General features: G+C 47.0%; 1 protein-coding gene across 5 annotated transcripts in view; it reads right to left on the bottom strand.

Moving 5' to 3' along the window:
* PIK3C2G (phosphatidylinositol-4-phosphate 3-kinase catalytic subunit type 2 gamma) overlaps window positions 1-23,684 on the bottom strand; it is a 145,320-nt gene that overhangs the window by 61,772 nt on the left and 59,864 nt on the right. For all 5 annotated transcript variants that reach the window (XM_040435314.1, XM_040435305.1, XM_040435298.1 and 2 more), the window contains 4 exons: window positions 21,856-21,978; window positions 21,507-21,638; window positions 16,717-16,828; window positions 7,907-8,031 (listed from right to left, as the gene is read on the bottom strand). In XM_040435314.1, the coding sequence (XP_040291248.1) occupies window positions 7,907-8,031; window positions 16,717-16,828; window positions 21,507-21,638; window positions 21,856-21,978 (492 nt within the window). The remainder of the gene's footprint in view (window positions 1-7,906; window positions 8,032-16,716; window positions 16,829-21,506; window positions 21,639-21,855; window positions 21,979-23,684) is intronic.

Genomic DNA, 23,684 nt, shown 5'->3' with positions numbered 1-23,684 from the left:
GGTGTTCCGTTCCGTGCTTCCATTCCGCAAAAAGATAGAACTTGTCCTATCTTTTTGCGGAACGGACGGATCGAGGACCCCATTCAAGTGAATGGGGTCCCGATCCGCATGCGGCTGGCCCACGGTCTGTGCCCGTGCAATCCACTGTGCCTGGGAATCCACTAGTAGCTATAATGGTGGCATAAGTCTGCAATGTTCCACTGATTAAACTGTTAAAATAATGAGACAGAGGAGTGAGAGTATGATATAACGAAATACAGTGGAGAAAAAGTCTTTAAACCAGCCTATGAGAAAAGAGGAGGTGCATGCAACAGACTGTGGAGATAACGAGATTTTTGTGAACTCACCTGTAAAATCTCTTTCTCGCTTAGTTCATTGGGGCACACAGGACCGTAGGTATAGCTGCTTGCTGCCACTAGTAGGCGACACTAGGCTGAAAAGTGTTAGCTCCTCACCTGCAGGCTATACCCCCTCCAGCCTGGAGAGAGCATGTCAGTTTGTGCTCAAGCAGTAGGAGCAGTAGAAACATGTGCGAAGCAAAAGAGAACACAACCAATGCCGGCGGGAGCGAACCCGAGCTGAATACCCGACCAGCAACCAACCACCACCACCAACAATAATAAATACTGGGTGGTTGCTGTTTCCCCCAAGGAACTAAGCGAGAAATAAATTTTACAGGTGAGTTCACAAAAATCTCGTTTTCTCGCTCGTATCATTGGGGGACACAGGACTGTGGGACGTCCCAAAGCAGTTCATGGGAGGGGAGAAAAAAAAATCACACGCCCATGGAAAAAACACCCTCGAGGATGCTTAATCCACCGCCGCCTGCAAGACCTTGCGGCCCCGAGTAGGATCCGCCGATGCCTAGGAAGCACCTGGTAAAACTTGGAGAACGTGTGCCCGGAAGACCAAGACACTGCCTTATACAGCTGTAAAGATGATGCATGGTGGAGATGAACCCACAAAGTGCCGACCGCTGGTCGGGTGGGCCATAACTCCGCTGGGCGGTGCCTAGCCCCGGGAGCGGAACGCCTCAGCAACTATCAAACAGATCCACCTGGAAATGTCCCCTTGGAGGCTGCCTAGCCTTTACAAGGACCTCCAGGAAAAAAAACAGGTAAGAGTCTGTACGGCGACAAGAGCTAGTCATGGACAAGCAAACCTCAGAGGCCAAAGCACATGGCTGATGGAGAGCCCGCTCTCTAGATTGCAAGGGAGAAAGGCGGAAAAAAAAAAGAGAGATGACGTGGAAGGCGGTGACTACCTTCAGCAAAAAAAGAAGGAATTGGTCGGAGCACTGCCTTATGTGGGTGCATGACAAGAGAAAAATGTACGTACAAGAAGGCGCTACCAACTCCGAAATTTGACACCAAACGACCCACAGGTCGTTTGGATGATGCCGGTTGCCTGGCCGCAACTCTGGAAGCAGAACCAAAAATCCAGGGCCGATCCTCCTGTGGTAAAGAGAAACGCTCCCTAGGAAGCGGTAAATTGGTAGATCGATGCCCGCAGAGCCGTAGAGGCTTGTGGTGAGAACCACCGAGAAAAAAATGCCTGAATCAGGCATGCCCAACTGCATGCCAAAGAACCAATACCTTGTAGATAGGTAGAAGTAAAGCCGATGTGAGAATCACCGGCGATGGGAAGCCTCGTCAGCGACCATATATTGACAGTGTGGCAACTCTGCCAGAAGGGGCAATGAGCAGGACCAAGATGAGAGAAATGCTCCTGTCGGATGGAGTGCGAGGACGACTTCCAACACCCCCACCGTACGCGAGAAACCCTGGTCACGTAGGGAAAAAATAGAGATGGGATGCCAGAGCCGTACCACACATGGCTACTGGACAGGTAGACAGAAGGGGAAGGTGGTCAGCTTTAAGAGGGACAAGAAATAGAAAGGGTGTCCCGTGCAGGAACGAAACCCCTACCAGTGGTGGCAAGGTGTGACAGCCATCCGCTCTGCCTGGCATGAAGAGACTTGTAGTCCACCGACGGAATGAGCAGTGAAAGGTATGACCACTATCAGACCGACATGACGTAGACATTACTCATGTCTGAATTGAGGTAGCAACGATGGCGTCACAGCATCCACTATTAGCACCCAAGTCCCGCTTATAACAGCAACCCAGTGCTAGACAGTGCCATAGGGACTAAGCTAACCAGTAGAGCGCACCCGAAGCGAGGTGTTGATCAGCTAAAGCAATTATGCAATCGCAAACCCCTGTGTAGACAACAGAAGGACAACAGTTGTCAGAGAAACGGTAATTATCAGTAGTGTAAATGAGTACGAGGGTAGGGGTAAAGCCCATTCCCCTCTGAGACTGGCGCTATACCGAAGTAGCCACAGAATCCAGTGGTAGTGCAATACTCCGCCTGAGGAGGAGGCCATACAAGGGGAGCCACAAATCTAATTCTAACGCCATACTCCAGCTGAGGAGGAGGTCACACAGTAGAGGCCACCGATTCCAGTGCTAGAAGAATCCGTCACCTGACGAAGGAGCTGTGCAGTAGTAACCCTAGTATGTAGTGGTAACGCAAATACCCCTTATCCAGTAATAGCTACAGCATGCCCCGCCAGCGCAAAACTGAGGAGGAGGCCTGAGGACATCCAGTAGGAGCCATGGTACCATACTATCCCAGTTAAGTAGAGCTAACCTTAAACACTCCACCTGGGAATGGCGCTTAACAGGAGCAACCGCCAAAGCCAGCGCCCGGGTAGAACCGCTAGCTGAGGGGGGCTGCCCCACTGCAGCGACCACGATCTCTAGCACTAGCGTGAAAACTGCACCTGCAAGGAGAACATGCTGTAGTAGCTAATCCAGAGTGCCAGCATAACCACTTCACCTAGAGGAGGAGAAGTGGTGGACAGAGAATACAGAGTCAGTGCAACCCTCGGGTCGCTGGAACGTAATCACAATATTCTGTGCAATGGCGTACGCACTACATGTTGTCGAGGACCAATACCATGACTGACCTGAACTGTGGAGGCCCATGGGGATGGGGGGTCTCTAGGACACATAAGTGTTGCTGGGTAACCCCCCTGAGAGGACAGAGGTCGACATATTTGCGCCCCCAACCAGCACCGGAAGAACAGAAGGATACAATATGGAAGTAGCCACAGTATCCAGTGGTGGACTTTTGCCACGCCCTACCTGTGAAGGAAGCCAAGGCATCTAGTTGAATTGTAGCATCCAAGATGCTTAGTTATTCCCCCGTTAGCAGATCACTTGTGGAAGGGGGCAACAGGAAGCATGGTGGTGGCAATGCGACTGGTGAAATAGCATCCAGTGGTAGAGCAATACTCCCTTAAAGGGACACTGACAGGCGAAATCAGCATATATAGTTAGATATATCACATTACAGGTCTTATAGAGTCTTTTAAAAGCATATAACTATCCCCCCTGTCCACCTTATAAAGAGCGAAATATAAAGTTTTATAACCTGCATCTGCGGTCAGCAATCTGCCCAAGGGGCGGCGTTTCATGTGAAAATGCGCCCAGCCAGCCTTCCCAACTGCCGTTCTTAAGCCCAGCTCATCATTATTCACTTCGCTGGGCGGGGCTAGAACTCTCCCCAGTCCCGATCCTGCGCCTGCGCAATTCAATCCTCCCGGCATCGTTCATGCCCAATCTTCTGCGCCTGCGCCCCGCTGTGCCGTCGGACGCACTATAATTAACCCCTTATATGATGTGAGTGAGCAGCGCTCTGAAGCGCTGCTCTGAACAGTGCATGGCTGAGGCTGCAGCTGCCTCAGCCATGCACTGTTCAGAGCAGCGCTTCAGAGCGCTGCTCACTCACATCATATAAGGGGTTAATTATAGTGCGTCCGACGGCACGGCGGGGCGCAGGCGCAGAAGATTGGGCATGAACGATGCCGGGAGGATTGAATTGCGCAGGCGCAGGATCGGGACTGGGGAGAGTTCTAGCCCCGGCCAGCGAAGTGAATAATGATGAGCTGGGCGGGGCTTAAGAACGGCAGTTGGGAAGGCTGGCTGGGCGCATTTTCACATGAAACGCCGCCCCTTGGGCAGATTGCTGACCGCAGATGCAGGTTATAAAACTTTATATTTCGCTCTTTATAAGGTGGACAGGGGGGATAGTTATATGCTTTTAAAAGACTCTATAAGACCTGTAATGTGATATATCTAACTATATATGCTGATTTCGCCTGTCAGTGTCCCTTTAAGGAAGGAGGTAGCGCGACAGTCAGAACCGTATCCAACGGTAGTGTAAATACCCCACCTATGGAAGAGAGTAATGCCTACGGCAAGCGCAGATCTCAGTGGTAGTGCAGTTACTCCACCTATGAAGGCAGGTAACGCATACGTCAAGTACTGTATCCCAAGGTATTGCAAATACACCACCTATGGAAGAGGGTAATGCATACAGCAGGAACTGAATCCAATGGTAAAGAAAATACGCCAGTTAGGGAAGGGGGTAATGCATATGACGAGACCTGTAGGTTAATGCATATGGAAAACACTGTACAAGTGGTAATGCAATTCTGCCACCTACGGAAGGGGGAACGCCTACAGCCAGCACCGACACCAGTGCTAGTGCGGTTAGTCCACCCTATTCCCCCTGAAGTAACACATACAACAAGAACTGCTGACCAACGTGGACTCAATCTTGGAAGATTGTACCAGATGCATGTCAGAGTCCGAATCGCTGATCCCCCCTCGGACCGAACCTCTCCAGAGAGGGAGGGTGCGTCTGAGCGTGACACTAAGGAGGAAGGGTGGGGGTGTGGAGATGACCAAGGAGGAATATGTCCTGCTCTGGCCCACTTGTGGGCAGTTCTACCCCTCAGAATCTTGCCCATGGCAGTTGCGGGCTGCGCCGGTGGGGATATAGCAACTAAACTACCCAGGGGGTGGAATAGAAACTTCTAAAAGTCCACCCACCGGATTGCGCAGGCGGTGCTTTATCAACCAAACGACCCTGGAGGATGGATTGGGAACTTCCAGAGGTCCTCCATTGGATTTTGCAGGTGGAGAAATATCAACCAAACGACCCAGGAGGGTGGATTGGGAATCCTTCAGATGTCCTCCACTGGATTTGCGCAGGTGGAGCATTATCAACCAAACGGCCCCGGAGGGCGGATTGGGAATTCTTTCAGATGTCCTCCACTGGATTTGCGCAGGTGGAGCATTATCAACCAAACGGCCCCAGAGGGCAGATTGGGAATCCTTCAGATGTCCTCCACTGGATTTGCACAGGTAGAGCATTATCAACCAAACGGCCCCGGAGGGTGGATTGGGAATCCTTTAGATGTCCTCCACTGAATTTGCGCAGGTGGAGCATTATCAACCAAACGGCCCCGGAGGGCGGATTGGGAAACTGTGAGAAATCCTCCACTGTCTGGGATAGGGCACGGGCCCAGTATGATACAGACAGTCAGGGTGGTCCTGCGGTGATGTGGGCTGTGGGGGGCAAGACCTGTATGGGCGCACATTTTGTTTTTTCTTCTTTTTTTTCTTTTTAGTGATGACCCAGCCTCAAATGAACAAGAGGCAGGAAGGGCTGAATACTTCAATATTAAGGCACATTGCCTGCAGATAGAAACCCCCGGATAATCTGGTGCCGGCCTCAAAGAGGTGGCTGGACAGGAAAGGTTAAAACTGCTTTGGAGACCAGCGGGCTCCTGGGGGAGTGGGACAGCTAAGCGGGAAGAATTTGCGCCAGAAAGATGAACCCGCCCCTCCATACCCGGGGATGAAAGTTGCGGCCTAGTAGGCCGCAAAGCCAGGGCCTAAAGTTTTGGCGCAGGCCGACCGGGAATCAGCACCGGCCGGAGCACAGTGGGACCTGGACCAATGCACGGAATGCGCCCGCCAGGTGGGAAGAAAACAGAGGGCCAGGGAAAAATATGTAGGCCGATTTTGCGGCGCCCGGGCCGATCGGGATGTCCGTTCCGCCGCCGGGGAACGGAGGAACCTAGAACGGCGCTAGGTGCCCGGGTGTGTATACCGGCTATGGGTTCCCACCCCGCAGGCCGAATATAGTGCGGTCGGTCGGAGAATCGGGGGCCCGGAATGGAGCGCAGAAGGCGCCCGCTTGTAGTTACCGGCCACGGGAGCCCATCCCGCAGGCCGGGAAGAATCGCTGCAGGCCGCAGGGCCTAAGGAGCAAGAGTTGGAGGCCTGTGGACTTGGTATGGGGAATGGTAGGGGACCAAGTCCCTGTTTTTTCCCCCTCAAGACATGGTCTCCAGAGGCCCAGAACCGTAGTGGAGAAGGGTGTGTGGAAGGGGTGTGTGGGAGGGGGGTGGGGATGGTGCCAAAAATACTCACCTAATCCGGATTACTCACTCCATCTTGATCCTCTTCTCTTCACCCCTCCTCAGCTTACCAGCAGGGTCACCTCTTCAGCAGCTGGCATCCAAAGTGGCAGGAGACTGGAATGGCGGGGAGGGGGGGTCTCACCAGATTCAGGTGACCTCTTGGCTAGTGGGAAGCAGTGGAGCTGGGCTGCCCTGGTCCACCTTTTCTTTTTGGGGAGGTCGGGCGGTGAGGGATTCAGACAACGGCCTTTCTCCCGGGGTAGACAGAATGGCTAGGTGACTCTGTTTCCCAAAACCTAAAAAAAGGGAAAAAGAAAAAATAATAAAATAAGTCGGCCTGCATTAAGCAGGGAGGTCTGCCTCCTACAGACACTAATCTAAAAACTGACATGCTCTCTCCAGGCTGGAGGGGGTATAGCCTGCAGGGGAGGAGCTAACACTTTTCAGCCTAGTGTCGCCTCCTAGTGGCAGCAAGCAGCTATACCCACGGTCCCGTGTCCCCCAATGGTACGAGCGAGAAAAAACATTTTTGAACTCCACGGCTAACCTGTCCTGGAGATGTAAGGCATCAGGAGCCTGGACATACTTTTGAGGCAGACTGAGGATTTGCTAAAGTCTACAACCCGCAGTGGGAATTTGTAGCACTGCATTGTGAGTACAGAGTTATGTGAGAGAGTGCAGGAAACTGCAAGAAAAGTGGTGCAGCCTGGATGCTTGAAGTTGAAAGAAAGGTGCAGTGCTGGAATGATTAAGTAATAGAGACAACTTGGCATGTTAACCAGCTTTGTAGCCAGTGAAAATGTAAGAACCATGGAAATTGCAAAACTGTATAAGATCTGCCAGTCCATGCATGCTGAGAACTGTCACTCCTGTGCTTGAACTTTATTTGCCAGTAAAGTACGGTTCAACAGTTAAACAGGCCTCATCATTGCCTGCACCAACACCTGTATTGCATGGTTGCCTGCGCCCTTCATCTGGACCCCAAGCACCCACCAACACCAAGGGCTCCCCAAATCATCACAAGGCAGGAGACTCCCCCAAATCCAGGGTATGTTCCAAGGGAAAAAAGGGTGTGTCCTATCACTGCATTGCCCCAGGGAATGTGAGAGTGAGGACTGCCACTACTAGTATTACTACCCTCACCAGTGCCGCTACCACCACTCTCATGCTCCTCTACCTTTCTCCCTTCTCAGGCTCATTGCACTAATCATCCAGCAATCACAGACACAGATAAGGCTACTTTCACACTGGCGTTTCTGGATCAGTTTAGCCCCAATGCATTCTGAATGGATAAGGATCTGTTGAGAATGCATCAGTTTGGCTCCGTTGTGCCTCCATTCTGCTCTGGAGGCGGACACCAAAACGCTGCTTGCAGCGTTTTGGTCTCCGCCTGACGATGCAGAGGCAAACGGATCCGTCCTGACTTACACTGACACAACAACACTAAGAAATGACTAAACTGAATATTTCACAACTGAAACCCCTGAGACTTCTGTGTAGAGGGGTTCAGTGAGGAGCGAGCTGTCATGTGTTTGATGCTGCGGACAAATGATGTAGCAGAATAGGGACAACATGGCACCATGAGCAGGCAATAGATTTAGTAACACATAATGTGGAGCTTACAGAAGCACAGAGCTGCGATGTGCCAGACACTGGAGCGGCTGCACCAAGTTCTCAGCGCCTGCATCATACAGTGTCTCCTCAGCAGTCGGCCTCTGAAATACGTGTTCAGAATCCAGAAAATCAACCTGCAAATAATCAGAGCAATACATTTATAGATCTTAAAGAATTTACCATAATCTCTGATAATAAATGATCATGTCTGTGATGTATGACAAGAAGAGCGTGCAGGTGAGATGCATACTACACCTTACCAACACTACATTCTATCAACTACACAAGCACCAAATGCAAGTATAAGGCCTCGTTCACATTTCCGTTTTTCACTGACCCATTGCTTTAAATGTGTCTGTTCACATTGCAGTATTTGAAAAAAAATTATCACGGGGACATGCACTACTTTGATCCGTGATGCAGACCAAGCACGGACATTGAAGTCTATGGGTGCGGGAAAATCACATTCGTGTTGTGTCCGTGTTGCGTCCGTTTTTCACTGAAGACTAATAGGAGATTCTTTGAAAATTAATTTTCAGCTGAGCAACATCAGTGAATTACAGATGGCACACGGATGGTAAAAACAGACACACTGACCAACCACGGATCCTTCACAGACCGCTTCACGGATGAGACGTGTACTCTTTTTTTCAGACATGACACTGACACAGAAATGTGAACGAGGCCTAATACACAGTAATCTAGGATTATTACACATCATGAATGTGCAGTAATCTAAAAGTATTACACGTCAGTTATGTGCAGTAATCTAGGAGTTTTACATGTCAGTAATATATGATAATCTAGAAGTATTACACATCAGTAATGTGCAGTAATCTAGGAGTATTACACATCAGTAATGTGCAGTAATCTAGGAGTATTACACATCAGTAATGTGCAGTAATCTAGGAGTATTACACAGCAGTAATGTGCAGCAATCTAGGAGTATTACACATCAGTAATGTGCAATAATCTAGGAGTATTACACATCAGTAATGTGCAGTAATCTAGGAGTATTACACATCAGTAATGTGCAGTAATCTAGGAGTATTACACTGTAATGTGCAGTAATCTAGGAGTATTACACTGTAATGTGCAGTAATCTAGGAGTATTACACTGTAATGTGCAGTAATCTAGGAGTATTACACATCAGTAATGTGCAGCAATCTGGGGGTTTTACACGTCAGGAATATATGGTAATCTAGGAGTATTACACATCAGTAATGTGCAGTAATCTAGGAGTATTACACATCAGTAATGAGCAGTAATCTAGGAGTATTACACATCAGTAATGTGCAGTAATCTAGGAGTATTACACATCAGTAATGTGCAGTAATCTAGGAGTATTACACATCAGTAATGTGCAGTAATCTAGGAGTATTACACATCAGTAATGTGCAGTAATCTAGGAGTATTACACATCAGTAATGTGCAGTAATCTAGGAGTATTGCACATCATTAACATTCGGTAACCTAAGAGTATTGCATCAGCAACGTGTGATAACCTAAGAATATTACATGTTAATAACATGCTGGAAATTACTTGTATGACCCATCAGTATTACGTAGTAATTTTAGATTTTTACATTTCAGTAATTGGTAGTAATATAAGAGCATTACACATCAGCATTAGGCCTCATGCACACGACTGTATGTATTTTGCAGTCCTTAAATTGTGAACCTGCAAAATATTGCTTCCATCCATATTATTTTTTAAATAATATTTTTTATTAGAATAATCAAGAAATGCAAGAGTATATTACAATACCATGTAAAATAAAAATGAACAATGATCAGTAAAGCAGTAAAAGGCTTACATTTACTTCTCGAATATCCTTTATTTAAATTTTTATCCCAATTCAAAAACCAACCTCCCCCTCCCCCCCACCCTAACCCAACTCAAACTATAAATCCTTTCTCCATGTTGGTTGTCTAAAACAAAACTAATCTCTTCTCATCAGGCAAGTTTACTTTTATTTAGACTTCTAGTTTTCCAAGTCTCCCTCCTATTTAGGCCTCCAAATACCATTTGGTTTGTTTGAAAGGGGAAATTAGCTCCCGAATCTCCACGTCAACTAAAGTCAATTCAATAAACTTCCTAATTTTTTTTAATGAATTTACTTATTGCTTTTTCTTTACTCTTTTCCACATCTAACCTTTCCATGTATAACACCTGTTTCATGGACCCTAGCACTTCTTCCCATGTTGGAACCTTTGCTATCAGCCAATGTCTCAATATACACTTTTTAACCGCCATGAGTAACACATGTACCCCTCCTTCCGCCACCGCCATCTCTGGGGCCCCTTCTTGGCCTCTTGGTATGTAGTGGAATATGCACTGTTGTGGACTGGGAGAAACCTTCACCTCCCACACTAACCGTATATAATGTATGGCCTGTTCCCAGAGCAATTTCAGGGTAGGACAGCTCCACAATCCATGTAAAAGGTCTGCCTTTGGTAGCGCACATTTAGGACACTGTCTAAGGTAATGTTTCGGGGCATCTCTATAAGAAAGATCAAATGCAAATGTGGCTTTGTGCATGATCCGGAACTGTGTTTCTGCACGTCTTATATACTCAATTCCTTCCCTCATCTTTCGAGTCAGATCTTTGTCATCCAGTTCTCTTTCCCATTTGGCGAAAACTCCCTTGACTAGGCCCATGGATTGTACATTCTGAATTCTGCGGTATAAATCTGAAAGAGAAGTCATAGACTTATCCGTCCCCAGTAAAGCCGCCCTCAAACCACATCACTCATCATCCTCCCCCAGCGATTCAGATTGCTTCTTACAATAGGATTTGATCTGATGAAAAGGCAAGTAGTGTGAAGTTGCTAGTTGGTATTTGGATCTAAAGTCTTCCCAGCACATCAGTCCCTGACATGATGTGTTTAGCATATCTTGCAATTTATTGATGCCCTTCCCCTTCCATTCTTTATACATTTTGTTGTGGCGCCGCTGGGGGTAAGCTGGTAATGACCATAACGGCATCTTCGATGACAAGTATATATCTTTCTTATTGCCTTCCAAGCCATAATCGTGTCCCTAAGGCCTCATGCACATGGCCGTTGTGCGGCCGTTCCGTGCATTGGGGACCGCAATTGCGGGCCGGACCCATTTAACTTGAATGGGTCCGTGGTCTGTCCGTACTGCAAAAAAAATGACATGTCATATTTATTTGGGGTGCGGAACAGCGAAAAGAAACACTGCGGAAGCACTCCGTAGTGCTTCCGGTGTTCCGTTCTGTGACTCCGTTCCGCATCTCCGGAATTGCGGACCCATTCAAGTGAATGGGTCCGCATCCATGATGCGTGGTGCACACGGCCAGCGACCCTGGATTGCCCACCCGCCGTTTGCGGGCTGCAATACGGCCATGGCCGCCCAACGGCCACGTGCATGAGACCTAAGGAGTACAGATCTTTTGATTTGGACTGGAATATCCTTTAACCATTTGTGCAGCAAGGCTGATAGATCCCAGGGATATGCTAATTCTCATTCTAGCTGCCCTGCTGAAAAATTTGAGGTTTCCCAAATCCAGTCTTTCACATGTCTAAATAAAGCAGCCAAGTTATAGTGTCTTATATTTGGCAATTGCAGTCCCCCCTCCCATTTTAACATACATAGTTTCTTGTATGTTCTGCAGGGTCTCTTTTTTTCCCCCAAAGGAAAGATGTAAATGCTGTTTGTAGCCTCATTATATCTACATGCTTCAATAACAATGGGATTGTTTGTAGGGGATATAATACCTGGAAAAACGTATCATTTTTACAAGACGGGCCCTCCCGCTCAGAGATAAGGGTAGCTCTCTCCACTTGTCTAGTTCCTTCTCTATCTTCTGAATCAATGGGGGATAGTTTAAGGCATATAGTGAAGCTGGGGTTCTGCCTCTCTTAATCCCTAAATACGTAATGTATTCCTGCGTTACTTCCACATCCAAATAAGAGTAGGCATATTTCCCTGTGTCCATAGGAACAACAGCTGACTTTTCATCACATTTACCTTGTATCCCGTGACTGGGCCATAAAATTGAAAAGTGTCAAAGATCTTTAGTAGCCCCGGAGCCTTCATATAAACCGATAGGTCGTCTGCGAAACATGCTAGCTTTATTTCCCTCCTTCCCACTTTAATCCCTTCATATAGATCAGATTGTATAAATAACTGCGCAAGAGCCTCAAGGGCTACATTAAAAAGCAGAGGGGACAGTGGGCACCCTTGTCTAGTTCCTTTTTTAAGTTTTATTATACCCGACAAAAATCCAGGCATATATACCCTAGCTTGTGAATCTTCATATATTGCTTTTAAATAGTTGCGAAAAGATCCCCTTAGTCCAACAGTGTCCAAGACCTCTCTCAGCCACTCCCAACTAACATTGTCGAATGCCTTTTCCGCGTCTATTGCTAGAAGCGCCGGATTATCATTTTGTAGAATGGACATGCAGATGCAAAAAGCACACAGATCAGTGATGTAACTAAAGGGGAAGTTGAGAAGGGGCCCGGGAGCCGTGTCTTTCTAGTACAATTCAGGCCAGGCCGGGTTCCCTCCAGATATAGTCACATGGGGGGCTCATGTCTGTAATAGGTGGACATACCAGAGTATGAAGGACCTTTGAGAAATAGTAATGGTAGGCTAAAGGGCCTTTGATGATATCATCATGTCACATGATTGCAGGTCCTTTAGCCTCCAAAAGTCACCAGTGGAGAAGGAGAAGAAAGGAGAACCTGAAGCCTGTAAGTAAATAAGTGTGTGTGTGTATTTATCTGTGTGTGTGTGTGTGTGATTGTGTATCTGTGTCAACATCTGCCTTTCCTGTATACATAACTCCCAACTTTGTAAATGAACAAAGAGGAACACATTTTTTCTGCACTAGGCCATGCCTCTAACTCCGCCAAAAACATAACTATACACCTAATCCCACCCAGTCCCCCTTCATGCCACCGCAGAGTATTTATGCCCACATTGTGCCTCCTTCACAGAATTATGCCCAGCTGTGCCCCCAGTAATATGCCCAGTTGTGCCCCCAGTAATATGCCCACATTGTGCCACCCAGTAATATACCCACATTGTGCCCCTCACAGAATGTAAAAAAAAAAAAAAAAAACACCACATACTTACCTTCTGCCTAGCAGCAGCAGGACATCGGCTGCTCTAGTCTGTGAAGGAGGCGGAGCCGAGGCTAACTACCGGCCCCGCCACCCACACACACCAGAGGTGTGGAGAGCCGGCAGAGAGGAGGAATGATGAAGCAGGGAGCCGGCTCTATGCTTCATCATAATACACAGGCAACTGTCTCTGCTTCCTATGGATGCAGAGACAGCTGCCAGAAAGCGGGACATACCACCCCCATACCAGGAAAGTGGGACAGCCACTGAAATCCAGGACTGTCCTGCCGGATACGGGACTGTTGGGAGGTATGTGTATATGGGAGATACCACCAGTGTCCTAAATATCTGGATATGAGTAGTAGTGTATATATATATATATTGTGGGGATTCGCTCTGGTAGACAGGACAAGTGGATGCAGTATAGAGGCAAAGACCAGTTTGTAACTCAAAAAATGTAGTGTTTTATTCACACTTATGGCAACAAAACAGTACGACAGTCCATTTGCAGTTTTGGTGTTCGTTTACACCTAGACAGTTCATACAGCAAAACAGTCACCTGTTCGGCATTGCTCAGGACAGAGCAGACCTCCCAAACTCAGGCCTCCAGCCTAGCACATGCCTCAGATCCCAACCCAGCGATTGCCAGAGCTCCTCTGTCAGAGAAAGAGGCAATTACCACCAGCTGACACTGCAGGCTGGGTTTTTTATATAGGCCAGTCAAGACCCGGCCTGGAACATGGGGTGTAGTCACCCACCTAGCACTTTGACTACTCCCAGTAAGAGCCATCCCGGATCAGCTATTACAGCTATACTAAATAGCAAGGTGTCAAACAGCAACTGCTGCTGACACATGAAAACTGGCTCTTACTCCACCGAGGCCAGGAACCTCGGTGACACATACCTTCCGTCAACGCTTTCCTTGCGCTTTCCTACAATATATATATATGTGTGTGTGTGTGTGTGTGTGTATGTATGTCGGCTAAAGGAATCCGTACTGTCAGATTTACATTCACGAAATGTGGCACACAGGTACATTAGGTGTCCGGGAAGGTTTTAGACCAGCTCTCTAGGACGTACCGTTCCTGAGATATTCCCCCAAAAATTAATTAGCCAATAGAAGCCTGCAGGTCTTCCTCCTCATATCCCAACTGCCATACACACAGTCACATGTCTCTTATCAGCCAATAGAAGCTCGCAGGCCCTTAGTCTCCACATACACACAGTTTTACAACAGGTTTCCATAACAACCCAGCCATTTTTCTTCACTGCTGTAGGGCAGCTTTAAAGGGGCAGGACGCTGTGGATGACACTTTTAAGGGAGCGGAGTAGGGTGACCACTCCGACCACTCTCAAAAGACAGACTTTTAAACCACGCCCCCGGCTCTGGTTAGGCCACGCCCTTCCCTCTCCACAGACGGCAGAGATTTAAAAAATTAAGGTAAAATCAACCTCACGTCAGGTGCAGAGGTTGGAGGCAGGGTGACTTTCTCCCTGCAGCTCACGTTCAGACAACACAGTGCTGCTGTATGAAAGTGAGCTGTTCAAAAGGACATCCTTGCGTCCATCCAGGCCCCGAGCCGGACGGATGACAGGGAGTCTGAAAGCTAGACTGTTCAGCCTAAAACTGGACCTCTGGCCACCCTAGAGCGGAGTGCTGTGGAGGTCACAGTTAAGGTGATGGTCCGCTATGGAGGTCAGTGTTAAGAGACAGAGTGCTGTAGAGGTCACTGTTAAGGAGGCAGGTTATTGTGGCAATTCTGTTAAGGAGATGGGCGGTCACTGTGGAAATCACTGTTAAAGGGGCGGGCGCTGTGGAGGTCACTGTTAAAGGGGCGGGCACTGTGGAGGTTACTGTTAAGGGGGCATGGGACTGTGGAGGTCACTATTAAAAGGGGCAGTCGCTGTGGGGGTCACTGTTAAGAGAGCTGAATGCTGTGGTAGTCACTGTTAAAGGGGCGGGCACTGTGGAGGTCTCTGTTAAGGGGGCAGGGAATGGTGGAGGTCACAGTTGAGGGTATAGTCTGCTATGGAGGTTAGTGTTAAGGGGCGGGGTGCTGTATAGGACACTGTTAAGGGGGTGGGGTATTGTAAAGGTCACATTTTAAGGGGATGGGTTATTGTGGAAATCACTGTTAAGGAGACAGGGTACCGTGGAGATCATTGTTAAAGGGGCGGGCGCTGTGGAGGTTACTGTCAAGGAGGCGGAGGACTGTGAAGTTCACTATTAAAGGGGCAGCTGCTGTGGAGGTCACTGTTAAAGGGGCAGGTGCTGTGGAAGTTACTGTTAAGGCGGTAGGCCGCTGTGGAGGTCACTGTTAAAAGGGCGGGCACTGTGGAGGTCACTGTTAAGGGGGCAGAGGACTGTGGAGGCCACTATTAAAGGGGCAGGTCACTGTGGAGGTCACTGTTAAAGGGGCGGGCACTGTGAAGGTCACTGTTAAGGGGGCAGGGGACTGTGGAGGCCACTATAAAAGAGGCAGGATGCTGTAGAGGTCACTGTGATGGAGAATACTGTGGATATCTTTTAACCTCACACACAAACAATAAATAAAATATACCCGTGCAAAGCCGGGTCCTTTTTCTAGTATATATATATATATATATATATATATATATAGAGAGAGAGAGAGAGAGAGAGAATAAAGCACTACTACTCATATCCAGATAATTAGGACACTGATACTGAGACAGATATTTATTTAAAAAAAAAGAAAAAGCTGGGTGCCAGCTGTCGTGGGGTACCAGATGCAATGAGCGCTTCCATCAATACTTACTGACCATTCAGCTCTCCTCGCTCCTTCCCTCCTCCAGGCCGTCGGCTCTCTGCTTCACCATTCAGCCCTGCTGGCGCAGATTGCACTGCCAGACTGTGTAGGAGGAGCCTGCAGGCTGGTAATCTGCCTTTGCACTCCTCCCTCACAGTGCTGCAGCGAGATCTGTGCCTGCAGGGGAGTGCTGGAGGGGATCTGATCATCAGGAACGGGACAAGGTGAGAAGTTACTATATATTTATTTTATTTTATTAACACTGAGGGGGCACAGAGAGGGCATTACTACTGTGAAGGGGCATAGAGAGGGAATTACTACTGTGAAGGGGCACATAGAGGGCATTACTTCTGTGAAGAGGCACAGAGAGGGCATTACCACTGTGAAGGGGGCACAGAGAGGGCATTATTACTGTGAAGGGGTACAATGAGAGCATAACTACTATGAGGGGGGAAAATGAAGGCATAACCACTGTGAGGGGCATAATGTTTTAAAGTATGGGGGGGTGCCAGAGAAGAAACCCACCCCAAGTGCCAAATACCTTAGGCATGCCACTGCTTCTTTCATGCAAATTCGGCAGGTATGTGTCCTGGCCCCTGCCTCATGTCAAAGAATGCTCTCCCTCACCTGGCGATACAAAGACAATTTTTTCCCCAAAGGTTTTAATTGAAGTAGGTGAGGGGGAAGGGGCGGCATAAAATAATTGCTGTGGGGCCCAGTCAGTTCTAGCTATGCCCCTGACAAAGAATATCCATTGAAGTCAACGGATAAAAATCAATGGATCCGCAAAAAAAATGCAGACAGCACATGGACCGCATCCGTATTTTGCAGACCACAAATGGATACTGTCATGTGCATGAGGCCTTACTTATGACATTTCAATAACATGCAGGGTTATACGTTGTTAACAAGGTAATGATACAGATAGGTAAATACACTGGGTGCTGTAGTACCTGCACAGTTAGTAGAGTCGGAAGGGAGACATCGAAGGCTCCAGGGGTGATGACTGCGGGGGGCTCAGAGTGGGATATCATATTCAGCAGCAGCTCACCCTGTACAATCTGCCTGGAAGAAGAAAGGAGTCTGTAACAACAAGATATAATAAAATACTACATATGATTTAGGCTACTTTCACACTAGCGTTTTGGCTTTCCGTTTCTGAGATCCGTCATGGGCTTTCACAAGCGGTCCAAAACTGATCAGTTTTGCCCTAATTCATTCTGAATGGAAAAGGATCCGCTCAGAATGCATCAGTTTGCCTCCGTTCAGTTACCATTCCGCTTTGGAGGCGGACACCAAAACGCTGCCTTGTGCGTTAAAATAGCCTTAAAATACATGTTACTTGCTGCCCCTACATACTGTATCTCCCACCCTTCTGGTCTTGTGCCTCCAGTATACAAGGCCTGTTGTTGGATAAGACCTAATGTGTGAATGGACATGTGAGGTGTCCTGTAGTGATCTCACTTTACTCCATTTAGGGCACCAAGCTAAAAATATAATTGCACATAGGTGACGTAGGGGGCGGCACCGCCACACAAACAATTAGCACCGATAGCCACACGACTCCCGCGGCTGATGAGGACACACACTGCCGGTGGTGCACAGCTGAGCGTAGCATGTAGAGTGCATATGATAACAATGTAGAAGAAAAAGTAAACAGCGGCACTCACCAGTGTCTTCAAATAGTTGCGGTTTATTCCACAGATAAGGTATGGCAGGGGGCGAACAATTCTGACACGCATCAAACAGCGACGGCCGTTTCGCGCTACAAGCGCTTCCTCGGGCTGTGCGTCACTGCGTACTTTCGCATTACCCTTTTTAAATGCCGACGCTGCCCGTTGTCATAGTGATAGACAACAAGACTGCGTCCGCATCGAAGGGTTGGATAAAACAATACAAGAATGTATACATGCAACAGGACAGTTATAAGTACCAAGCAGCATGACAGTAATGTTAGTAAAAACAAAAAAGGGCTTAGATCATTCCTGTCATTCAATCCAAGCTCACCCACAGCTTGTGTCCGCAAAATCCACCTTGCTTCTCTCTGCAGGAGGAGGCGGTGTCTATCCCCTCCCTGCAGAGGGGTGGATACAGTCTCTAACCCTGTGAAGGAGATAGTCAACATTACCTCCATGGGCGTTTCTTATATGGTCTATAAATCTCGGGCAACCTTTTCCTGTTTTTAGAGATTTAAAGTGCTCCCTCACTCTTTCGAACATGCACTTAATGGTCTTCCCAATATAGAATCGCCCGCAGGTGCACAGCAGTAGATATACCACATACGTGCTCCGGCAGTTGATAAAACTGTTAATTCTATGTTGGGTACCTGCAAACTCAATATATTTCTTTTGGGAATTGTGGGGGCATAGTGAACAGCTACCGCATCTAAAATTACCTTTTGGTATGTTACTCTTAAGCCAATTGTTACTTTTAGTAGACTGAAATCTGCTTCTTACGACTCTATCTTTGATAGTGTGACTCCTTCTAAAAGTAACAAGTGGCTTCTGTTCTGTGAGCTCACTCAAGGTTGCATCTCTCCTCAAAATGTCCCAATTTTTAAATATTACTGAGCGAATCCGTTCTGCCATGGGACTGTATTTAAAGGAGAATGCAAACCTGGCACCCCTCGTGCTAATCTTAGTCTGGTCATTTCTGCAACTACTACTCAATAGTAGATCATTCTGGGAGAAGCCCTCCTCTACTCTCTTCATATTCTTGTTGAGTACTTCTTCCGGGTACCCTCTCTTCAATAGTCGTTGTTTCAAATCACATGCCTGTCTGCGGTATCCACTATCCCTACTGTTAATACGTCTTCATCTGATAAACTGTCCGTAGGGTACAGCTTTTTTCACGTTCCGTGGATGGAAGCTGTCATGGTGGAGCAAGGAGTTGGTCGCCGTGGGCTTGCGAAAGCCCTCCGTGACCAACTCGTCGTCCTCCACCAGGACAGCCACATCCAGGAATTCCAATCTGGTACCTCCAAAATTGAGGGTGAAGGTCATTCCCATGTCATTCATATTAAGGAATTCGACAAACTCGCTACACTCCTTCTCTGTACCCTCCCAAACTATGAACACGTCCTCTAATCTGGAAAGGTACATATTTGCGAATGTACAGGAGATGGGGTCCCCATAGCTGTACCCAGCCTTTGCCTTAACCACTCGTTTCCAAACTGAAACACGTTGTTAGTTAGAATAAATTCAAGTGCCTCACCAATGAAATCACAAAAAATCGGACTCTTTCCCAAATTAGTTACGATGTCAAGGACCGCCTCTACACCCGCACCATGAGAGATGCAGGTGTAGAGGCTTTCCACATCGAGGGATACCAACTGGTACCCTTCCTGCCAATGCAGTTCCTTTAAGGTCAGTAAGAAATCATTGGTGTCCCTGAGATAGGCAGGGGCACTTACCAGAGCTGGCCTCAAGAGCCAGTCTACATACTTAGACAGAGGCTCTGTCACTGAGCCAATCCCCGCAACGATGGGGCGTCCCGGGGGGTGGCTCAGTGACTTGTGGACCTTAGGTAGAAAGTACCACGATGGTTTAGCTGGAAACGAAGGGACAAGTTTGTCCAACATATTCTTAGGGAGGAAACCTTCCTCCACATATTTAGTGACAAGGGACCCGAGCAAATGCTGGGTGGATTTTGCGGACGCAAGCTCTGGGTGAGCTTGGATTGAATGACAGGAATGATCTAAGCCCTTTTTTGTAGGCATACATTACTAACATTACTGTCATGCTGCTTGGTACTTATAACTGTCCTGTTGCATGTATACATTCTTGTATTGTTTTATCCAATACTTCGATGCGGACGCAGTCTTGTTGTCTATCACTATGACAACGGGCAGCACCGGCATTTAAAAAGGGTGATGCGAAAGTACGCAGTGACGCACAGCCCGAGGAAGCGCTTGTAGCGCGAAACGGCCGTCGCTGTTTGATGCATGTCAGAATTGTCCGCCCCCTGCCATACCTTATCTGTGGAATAAACCGAAACTATTTGAACACACTGGTGAGTGCCGCTGTTTACTTTTTTTTCTACATTGTTAAAAATATAATTGCAATTGTTATTATGATCATCAATAAGAAGACAGAAATGACAGTAGAAAGGAAATATACGAATTGCTGGAGAAGATTGCACAAGATATCGAGTGTGTGTGTACGTGGGGTAATTGTGTCTCATGTTAAGGTCATTTTGAATCTTGATTTATGTGTTCCCATGTCTGCTGAATTGTATGTGAGTGTCATCCTTTTATACGGTTTATGTGCCTTACCCCAGTACTGGCGGTCTCAGCCGAGTTGCATGTCTCCTGCCTTGTTAGCACAGTATGGGGGATGACTGTCTCAGTTGAAGAGAATCTGTCAGCCTGGAATTCCCCCAAACTACAGTAATCAGTGCATGGCGTAGTAGACAGAGATTCAGAATAAGTCATCTTTATGTTTCGTATTCCCCCTGCTGTAAGCAAACGGTGAAGGAGTACTTGGAGTCCTCTATTATACTGGAGGATGCACAGGACATTTGTGTGCTCGCCATGGGGGAATACAGTGGGTTAAACCATAAGGGTGCCTTCACACGCAGCAGATTTTGTTGCAGAAAATTTCTGCAATTGAAAATCAGTTCCATTCATTTGAAAGGAGTTTGTAGAAATCCATGTGCTTCCCGCCAAAACAACAATATTCATATGAATGAAACTGATTTTCAGCCACAGAAATTTTCTGTCTCCCTAAAATGACATGTTACAAATCTGATAAACTGTTCACTGATCACTATAAAATAAGGCAGTTTTTGAAGATGATACCAGTTTACACTTGCTAACTACATGGATGCTGGAGACACTGATCTCTGCTAAGCCCCTGATCAATTTGTACAATATATTTGCTGAAGGGCAGGTAGAGCCCATCCCAATCTGCCTCCACCTATAATCTTGAGAGGTTAAGAGAGACCCCGTAAGCATGTGTATCCCGTTAGAGGGAGGACCTGAAGGTGCAGCCAGTGCTCCTGAGGGATACTCATCAGGAAGATGTGGAGCTTTGCTGCCCCTTGTGGCCAGTGAGAAGATTCCTCTTGTGGAGTATATTATTATGCCAGTGTGTATACTACCCGTAACTGTGTGTGGAAACTGTCTGGCGTAACTTTGGAAGGAGCAATGAACTCAGTGCTGTTCCCTCATAATGTGCTGTTCTGTATAATAACCTAATGAATTAATCACAGGGGAGTCGTCAAAACCAAGCACTGGAGGCATTATCATGTATGATAAGTCAGGGAGGTGCCCCGTAGCTGCATGTGAGGGTGGTTTTGTGACTGGGAGTGGGTTCGGCAGGTTGGGCAGGCTCAGTGGCTGGGATGGGCTTTGTGGTTCATAGTAGTTGTTTAGGGCAGGCTCGGTTGTTTAGGTGGGCTTAGTTGCTAGTAGGACCAATCTAACCATTCAATCACTGGTATATATTCCATTGTCAAATGAGCAAGGCGTTGGATCAGATAGAGGACATTAGTCTCCCATAAATTAGCCTCACCGCTGCCTGGAGGCGCCATGATTCATCTTTCTAATGATTACGTCTTCATTGCTCAGTGAAGTCTTTTATAAGCAGATAAAGATGAGCACGAACAAATTGGCGAAATGTGAAAGTGATGCTGAGAAGAGAACCAGGCCTGGTGTCAGGGCCTCATCTTCAGGACAGGTATAGGGTGGGTTGTCAGAATGCGCCCCGCCCCCCCTCCACATGGAAGGAACTCAAGAACTTACTGGTTATAATAGAGGGGAAGGCAAGACCAAGCAATGAAAGAGCCAGAAGGTGTTGTTTGGTTCACTGCACACAGTCTTAGCACCAGCATCGACTCATAGGGCAAGGACGACGTGGGTACCTGGAACCTGATCCTGTACAAGATGGAGGCAACAGGAAGCGATAATGAGCACTGGTTATTCATCATTGACCCCTCACTCTCCATTACTGAGCAGTGACCTCTACTACTGACCCCTCGTTACTGGTTGCTAGTTAATGTCAACAAGTCAGGCCACATAGACACGGCCCTTATGTGCAGATCTATATTACTGCCATTCATGTGAATATTTCCTGATTACCCCAGAAACTTACATTTCATCCCATACTGCCCTGAAGAAGAAAGACTTGGAGGCAGCGACATGGCTGGATTTCACTTCTGGACAGATCTTCCTCCCAGCATAAATTACTGAGCATGAAATGTAGAAGAAGCTATCACTGCAAGACACAATCATCACAGTGACCATGAATAATTGCCCCATGGAAGGTGCACTGTGTAAGAAATGTATAATCTCGCAATCTCTCATAATCTACTCCAACCAGTAGATAGGCACAAATTACAGTGGGATCGAAAGTTTGGGCAACCTTGTTAATCGTCATGATTTTCCTGTATAAATCGTTGGTTGTTACGATAAAAAATGTCAGTTAAATATATCATATAGGAGACACACACAGTGATATTTGAGAAGTGAAATGAAGTTTTTTGGATTTACAGAAAGTGTGCTATAATTGTTTAAACAAAATTAGGCAGGCGCATAAATTTGGGCAGTTGAGGGAGGCCTGGATTCCACTCAGTATCAGCAGATTCTGGAGACCAATGTCCAGGAATCAGTGACAAAGCTGAAGCTGCGTCGGGGCTGGATCTTTCAACAAGACAACGACCCTAAACACTGCTCAAAATCCACTAAGGCATTTATGCAGAGGAACAAGTACAACGTTCTGGAATGGCCCTCTCAGTCCCCAGACCTGAATATAATTGAAAATCTGTGGTGTGACTTAAAGAGAGCTGTCCATGCTCGGAAGCCATCAAACCTGAATGAAATAAAGATGTTTTGTAAAGAGGAATGGTCCAAAATACCTTCAACCAGAATCCAGGCTCTCATTGGAACCTACAGGAGGAGTTTAGAGGCTGTAATTTCTGCAAAAGGAGGATCTACTAAATATGGATTTCATTTCTTTTTTTGTGGTGCCCAAATTTATGCACCTGCCTAATTTTGTTTAAACAATTATAGCACACTTTCTGTAAATCCAATAAACTTCATTTCACTTCTCAAATATCACTGTGTGTGTCTCCTATATGATATATTTAACCTTTAACGTAACGACCAACGATTTATGCAGGAAAATCATGACGATTAACAAGGTTGCCCAAACTTTCGCATCCCACTGTATTTTGCTAAAAAAAAAAATTCCAAGAACTTTACATTTATACTGTCTAATGAGCATAGCATTAGTACTAGTTTATTTTATAGTGAGTATAGCATTAGTTCAGGTATTTTCTGTGTGCAGAGTGCTAATGCGTTATATTTGGTTTTGTAATTTTAACCAAGGTGACATGCACCTGCGCATTGGGATGTGCTGACTACTTTTATCCAAAGCTTTAGTCACAATTCTGCTGTTACATCATACTTATACACTACTTCAGTCACATTCAGAGCTGCAATCATAATTCTACTGTTGTTATATATTACCTACCATGTCATACATTCCAGTTAATATCGCAGCACCCAGTAAGAAGCAGGGGCAGTGAAAATGGGCTGATCCACAGAGACTCACTGACAGAGGGGATATCAAGGAAGGGGTAATCCCACAGACTTATAGGCTGAACAGGATACTAGGAAACTATGGGAGGAATTTATCATGCCATGCAGAATTCTGTCTTCAAACAGTGGGAAAATAGGGCTTTGCAACTTTTTGGGCTTACCTGCACAAAAAGTTTGCAATTCCGTATTTTTCCACCACTCACTTCTGTTTGTTTTCCTGGCTACAGGGGTGACGTCCATTGCACACAGGTCACTACTGCAGCAAATACTGGCCTCAGCAGTTAAGTCTGATGTACTGCCGAGGCCAGTGATTGCCTGCCTAATGACCCGCGTGCATGGAACGTCACTGCTGCAGCCAGAAAAGTGATGTCAGCAGCAGGG

The sequence above is a fragment of the Bufo bufo genome, chromosome 1 (assembly GCF_905171765.1).
Source record: "Bufo bufo chromosome 1, aBufBuf1.1, whole genome shotgun sequence".
Taxonomy (NCBI): Eukaryota; Metazoa; Chordata; class Amphibia; order Anura; family Bufonidae; genus Bufo; species Bufo bufo.
The sequence above is the reverse complement of the archived record's forward strand: the minus strand, read 5'-3'. Positions and strand labels throughout refer to the sequence as shown.